Below are 7,614 nucleotides of genomic sequence, written 5' to 3' on the forward strand. Positions count from 1 at the left end.
CAATACGCTCTCTCAAAGGAATCTCGACTAAAAGTTCTGAGAGATCGTGAATCACTCGTCCTTCTCTTTCAAACGACTGAGCGCGCAATATGCAAGCCTTTGCTTCAAGAGTGGTCTGGCGGGTTCCGGCAGGCGGCCTGGGCACCTCAAGCGGCTTTTCCCTCCGCATCCACTCCCAAAGCAGTCCTTGGGGCAAGTGGTCGGCGGGTTCATCATGGCCGCCCAGCCAAACGACCACCCTATGGGCGCGACTGAATATGTTGCGCATGATCATAACCTGGCTTCCTCGTTCCCCAAGATCGTTCTGGTCAATACATATTGCGTCAATCCACAGAGTGCGAGGCTCTGTTGTTGATCGCAGAGAGTGTAATGCTCGACCTAGATTCCTGGCAACCGAAAACGCCTTCTCATTTAACAATATGTCGTACGTTGGCAGAGGATCTCCCCAGGCGTAAGAGAGTGCTTCGTATGCCCGGCAATTGAAGAGATTGACAACATGGAGACTGCATTTTATTTCATCATTCCAGCGTCCAGGATGAATAGTGAGCAATCGTATCTCGCAGTCTCGGCTTCCGAGGTCATGCCGACGAATTGGGGAATAGTGGAATCTCGAAAGATCTATTTGCGATCCGATTGTCTCCGTGTCCGTTGGCAAAAGTGTTGATCCGGTCAGCGGTGTTGATGTCGTTACCTGTGAGACCCTTGTGATTGTCCGTGATGATGCACTCGCCGTCTTCGCGTCTGAGCTGTCTGTCTGAAAGATATCCAGCAAATCTCTGAGCCTCATTGCGGGCGGTTGGGGTCTAAAGCACTTTACAGTTATCTCAATTGACTCAGACCCGGGGTGCAGCTCGTAGGGGTCACGGAAAAGTTGAACGGGGTCACCGATGGGGGTCGGCGAAAGCTGAACGGGGCTCTACGGCGAAGAAAAAAGCGGCCGAAATTGGCACGTGCACAATACCAAATTTGATACCTATCTAATACTTTGTCATTTACCCTCCTACAATCATATAGCAAGTGGAGGCGTAAAATAGCGTGCGTGAGACTTGCAGGACTTAATACGAGCCATAGGAAGCTATAAAAGTTGGTTTATTTGTAAATAGTTAAATTTTTGTGTTAACGCACGGGTCAATTTCGGCCGCTTTTTTCTTCGCCGTAGAGCGGGGCCACCGATGGAGCGCCGGAAAAAGGTCGGTGGGGTTACACTTTTACGGGCTTACAGCTCGCGGAAAAACTCGGCGGGGTCACAACCTTTCTGACCTTGCCCAGCTTCACCCCGCTTCTAACCCCGCTGAGCTTCTGTATATGTAGCGCATATACAAAATAAAAGTTTTTTTTTTAAATAAAAATTCACAGTAGCTATTTAATAAATTGTGAATATTGTATAACACGTAGATTGTATATATGGAGTATATGCATTTTACTAGCTACTGCGTAAAATAGGCGAGCTAAGTCATTAAAACATGGCTCGTGTATACGCGTTATATATTTATAATAACAGCGGTTGGACTAGAACTACTTTATAACACTATAGTATATACTATAAGCATATACTATATAGCCTATATATAAGCGCTATATATACTAATATCTAGCTAAAGTAACTGTAATATTTTAATTTTGCTTTAGTATACGCTCTGCCTATACTTACTATAAGCAATTTTATAATTATAGACTTTAATAATATATAGGTGGCCGGTACTACTAACCCTAGCGGCTTTAGGTACTACTATAGTAAGTATATACTAATTAAAGTATATAGGCCTAATCCCTAACCCTAACTCTGGCTAGGTAATATTAGGTAAGTTATAGAGAACGTATATATAAGGTATATGCTTATAGTAAACAAAGCACGTGCTATAGCAATTACTATAGATAAAAGGCGTACGTAAATCTAGAGCCGTATACCTATAGTATATACTAACCTTATATAGCCCTAGCTATAATAGTTTAAGATAATATAAGTAGGTATTAAAAAGGTTTTATATAAAAAGTATATATATATATTAAGCGTAAACTAGATCTACCTAACCTAGCCTTTATCCCTTGGCCCGTCAATTCGCGTCTAACGGTTATCGATAAGAACTAGCCAATCAATCGTACTGGATTTAACGCCTACACTAGGGGGTATAGGGCCTTAGTTTGTAGTAATTTAATATACGCGCCTGGTTTTAGGAGTTAAGTCGCTCGATATAAAGTTACTAGCACTTATCTTTCCTGCAGAACTGTATTTTATATTGTGGTAGGTAGGTGCACGCGTTGTTTTGAAACTAGTGTTCGCGCACGGACTACTTACTCGTTGGACGCTGATGGGCTAAGGGATACTATCTGCCGTTAACTCTATAGTATAGGTTGTATATCTATACCTTATATATAGTATATGCTAACAGTAACACCTTATACATATCTACCTGTTTCTTGTAAGGCAGTATTGCCAGGGTGTACGGTAGGGAGCAGGCAAGCCGAGCATGAGTCACATAGGAAGTCGATGGAAGAGGACGATATGGTAAAGAGTAGGCAATAGCCTCGTACTGAGACGAACCGATGGGGGAGGAAGGAGGCTGTAGGCCCGAGAAGCTTATAAGGGGTGGCCAAGGCCTAGCCGAAGGCTAGCCTTGGCAGCCCCTAAGAGCTCCTAGGATGTAGCCGAGTAAGGGACCAAAAGTACCCTTACATTTCTACTAACTTAGCAACTAGAGACTGACCACAAGACGGCAATCTACCGCATTCTACTATATTCTACTAAGTTTTACCAAATCCTGCTAAGTTCTGCTAGGACTACCACCTAAATCCTATTCTACTCTATATACGTATTAACTAAGTAACTAAATCTATAATATATACCCTTTCTTTTTATTTTCCTACCTTCTTTTTTTATATAACGTTTTAACTTCTTTATATAGTTTATATATATAGCTTAATAATATCTACCTTGCTATATATTACTGTCGCTTATACTTACTCCGCAATACTATATTACGTTAAACCTATATATTACCCTCTAAAATATAAAACAACCCTAAAATCCCTATAATAGCCGCCGGTATTATATCTATACTTTAAAAATAATTAGTAGAGATATAGAAGTCCTTTATAAACGCCCTTGTATAAAACTAAGCTACTTTAGCTTAATAATAAGCTAAATAAGAAGCACGATACCAATAATTAATTAAGAACCTCTAAGAAGAAGTCCGCACCCTTAAGATGCCTATATTAGGACCCTAAAACCAAACGCTATCTCTAGAGATAAATACGCGGAACGTAAGTCCTAAACCTATAGTAGTTATTTAACCTAAACCGACTACCGTACCGTAATAATCTAAACAACTATTAAACCCTTTAATATTTATTAGCAAATAATAAGAGCTCTAATTATTTTTAAGCTAGCTTAAGAATAAGCTAACTAGTAATACTAACTAATACTTAACTAAAGCTAATTAACTCTGTTACGCCCTAATTTAACTAAAAGGAGAGGTAGTTAACCTTATTAAACCTCTTTAGCTAAACTTAGTATAAAGCCTAGTTATATTTCTTAAAGCTATATATAGTAACCTAAACCACTAAGCTACTACTTAGAGAAAGATAAACTATATAACGTAGTTTATAAGCGAGCTGGCTATATAAGCGAGCTAGCCACCTTAAAACTTACCAAAAATTAGAAAAATCGCACTTTAATATCTTAATAACCACTTAATAATAATTAATGCAAATTTAATAGCGGCCTATCAATGTAATAACTAACTTATATAGAAAGTATTGGAAATCTTATATAAGCGGAAGTAGGTTAAATATAAAAGTAGGGGCGGAATTGCCTCACTTTTTCTATTTAACCTACTTCCGCTTATATAAGATTTCCAATTCTTTCTATATAAGTTAGCTATTGCATTAATAGGCCGCTATTAAATTTGCATTAATTATTATTAAGTGGTTGTTAAGATATTAAAGTGCGATTTTTCCAATTTTTGGTGAGTTTTAAGGTGGCCAGCTCGCTTATATAGCCAGCTCGCTTATAAACTACGTTAGCTTAAAGAATAAAGAGTTTCCTAATATACTTTTCTAAATTTAACCGTTACGTAAGGGAAATAGGCTAAAATAACTCCGTATTAATTAACAGCCTTATTAAATACCTAAGCCCTAAACTAAAAACCTCCCTAATAGGCGTAGACCTACTAGGAGCCCTTAATGCCTGCGTAAACGTTATTAATAAATAGTATAATAATATACTACGCCTAATACTAAAATACGCTCCTTAATATAATACAATAGCCCTATAAACGTCCACTAAGTTATCTTAGCTTAAGCACCCTAACGCTATAGATATTAACACTAGGACCCTAGAAGTTTACTTAAGAAAGCGTTACCTTTTTTAAGGTTCTATTTTCTATACCTAACTTTATAAAGCCTATACTGCGACTACATTTTAAGCGTAGGGGTTTGCTACTACTAACTATATAATATTCCGCAAGCTTTATAGTATTAAGCAGTTACTCTATATAGTAGATTTTAGCGAAGAGGTCCTTAGCAGTTCTTATCTATTTAATAAAGTTTTAGCGGAAGAGCTCACCTTATAAGTAGGCTAAAAGGCATAAGAACTAAAAGTTTACCTACTGCTTAGGATTGATAAAAGGGGTATATAAGAAGCGGTCCTCTAAGCTATATATATAGGCTAAGAAAACGCTAAACCTCTAGTTCTCCTTTATAACAGCTATATAGTGCATAATAGCATTATTAAAATGTCTTACTATAGGGTTCCTAATCTAGTCTTAGACTATAATCTTAAACTTATTCTATAGTAAAGGACCTTTATCCTTAGTGCCTAACCGTTAATATACTAGTTAGGCAATTATCCTTTCTTTTATAAGACCTTTAATAGCCTAACGTGTATATTACTCGCAGTTATAGTTAGCATTATTAACCTTAAATTAGTTCTTAACTACAGCAATCCACCGGTTAAAATGCTGTTAAGTAGTACCGCTAATATTAGGTAGTAATTTCTTAACTAGGGCGTTAAGATTTATTCGGCGTATACGTTCGCCATATAACTTATACTTCTTACTAAAGAGGCAATAGGAGGGCTTTATTAAATCAATAATACTCTATAAGTTAGCTATTTTCTTAACTAGCTTATCTAGCCTTTTTATATTAGTAGTTATTTAGTAGGATACTAGTAACTTTACTAAGCTTCTCTTAAACCTAAGTATATAAGTTAAACTAGTCTCTAGCGTTTATAGATATTTAATTATTTTAGGATTTAGAAGATGGCTTAGATTCTGCTAGTATATATTTAGCGATTTTATCTATATTAGATCCTAAAGTATTTTGCAGTTATATCGCTAGTATATTACTATTAGGTATAGGCGTTAGTCTTCTTTTTAAAGGTATTGTAGAAAAATTAAACCGGCTATCCTCCTAAGGGGGTTAGTAAGGATTTAGATATAAGGTAAGGATGTAGGTAGGTGTTATAGGATACCCCTATAATATCTTATACACGTCTACCTGTTTTTACTAACTTAGTAACCAAAGACCGACTATAAGACGGCAATCTAATAGTAATCTATAATAATCTAACGGCAATTTACCGCATTCTACTATATTCTACTAAGTTCTACTAAGTTCTACTAAGTTCTACTAAGTTCTACTAAATCCTACTAAGTTCTATTAGGACTACTATCTAAATCCTATTCTGCTCTATGTATATATTAACTAAGCAACTAAGTTTATAATATATACCCTTTCTTCTTATTTTCCTACCTTCTTTCCTTATATAACGTCTTAACTTTATTATACAGTTTATATACGTAGCTTAATAATATCTACTCGTTATATATTATTGTCGCTTATACTTACTCCGTAACACTACGTTATATTAAACCTATACTACCTCGCCCCGCCTAATATATAAAACAACCTAAAAGCCCCTATATCTATAACTAACTTACGCAATATATTTACCAAATAAATAAAGGGCCTGTAATAGGCCTTTATAGATACCCTTACTTAATAAGAGGCTTAACACTAAGAGATAATTAGATCCCTAAGAAAAGAAATTAAAGAAATCCGCTATAACCCACCGTCTATTATATTATTACCCCTACCCGTTCCTACTAGTGTTAACCTATAAGTACTAGATAGAGGAGACGTGTTTAGGACTAGCTCTTTAACCCTAAATTTGCTAATTAGTGCCCCTATAAAAAAGCTAACTAAATATCTCCCTAATCCTCCTGCCTATTTAGGTAAAAGGAGTAAACTACGCTTTTTCCTTAACTAACTTAAGAACAAGCTAAACGGTAATATTAATCGCTACCCTACCCCTAATAGTTAACTATATTATACTATAAGCCGTCTAATAGGAGACGCCGTGGAAACTATATACCTATTTTAGCTAAGTACTATAGACAAACTAGTTACTATACTAGAAGTATTTTATAGAGACCTTAACTAAATTATAATAGTATAAAGGAAACTAAATAAGATAATATATGGCTCTAAGAGCTTCCTATTATACTTTGCTAAATTCTACTATTATACTAAAGAGACTAAATAGAACGAACCCGCCTTAATTAATTGCCTAGTAGAATCCTTAAACTCTAAACTAAAGGCTTCCCTTATAGGAGTTAAGCTGCTAAATACCCTCACTGCCTACGCTAATATTATTAACGGCCTATATAACAATATACTACGCCTTACCCTAAAATATATACCTTAATACTCTACCCCCTAACTATATAAAACCCATAAGGACCTAGGCGCTATAGATATTAACGCTAAAACCCTCCCTTACGCCCTAAAAGGATCTACTAAATATAAATAACGTATTAAATATAGCCTTTATTTTAAATGCGGAAGCGACGCTTATATCTTAAGTTGCTACTCTATCCCCCTACCTAAAATAAATATTTAAATAACCAGCATAGGTGGTGTACCGCTGTCCCAATTATATAAAAGGATAACTAGCATAAGTAACTAATTGCTTCCGTTAAGCTCTACCTACTAACCCTAATTGTTATCTAATTCCGATTTAGTATTTAGTAAGTACTACTTATAAGAATAAAGCTACAATTAATACGCTATAAGAACTCCGCCCTAATTACCTCTAAAAGGAAGGTTTTAGAGCTAAGTCGCTCTCTAAAACGGCTCTACCTTAGGATCTCGTTAAATGCTTTAGATGTTACAAACTCTAACTCTTAAGACTATAGCATAACCATTAACTACCATCTTTAGTAAAATAGTTAATAAGCTAGTGCTTAAGTCCTAATTAATATAGGAGCTAGTAGTATAAGATTTATTAATAAGATCTTTATATAAGATAATAGTTTTACCCTAACCCCCCTTAACTAGTATATTAATATATTTAGATTTAATAGTAAACATACAGTCTTAGGCTAAATTACCTATATAGTATACTTAAGACTCTAATACCTAAACTATAAAGAATTGATTAGGCTTTTTATTACTACCTTAAGTTACCTAGTAATTCTTAGGTAACCCTAAATAAAGCTTTATAAGGTAACTATTAATTAGGACAACCTTAAGCTTCTATTTACCACCTCCCGCTATAAGTAGAAGTGCCTTATAACTTACTGCTTAGACCTAAAACTAAAATTTAAAAAATTT

The 7,614-nt window shown here is 35.5% G+C and overlaps 1 protein-coding gene across 1 annotated transcript; it reads right to left on the reverse strand.

The window, feature by feature from the left end:
• Positions 1–220: 220 nt before the first annotated feature.
• Positions 221–556, reverse strand: K441DRAFT_468014 (HET-domain-containing protein; the record flags this gene model as incomplete). The annotated part of the gene is made up of 1 exon (XM_067641834.1): positions 221–556. A coding segment is annotated over one exon (336 nt), but the record flags the coding sequence as incomplete, so codon positions are not given.
• Positions 557–7,614: the final 7,058 nt, after the last annotated feature.

Source organism: Cenococcum geophilum (genome assembly GCF_001692895.1).
Source record: "Cenococcum geophilum 1.58 unplaced genomic scaffold K441scaffold_18, whole genome shotgun sequence".
NCBI classification, from domain to species: domain Eukaryota; kingdom Fungi; phylum Ascomycota; class Dothideomycetes; order Gloniales; family Gloniaceae; genus Cenococcum; species Cenococcum geophilum.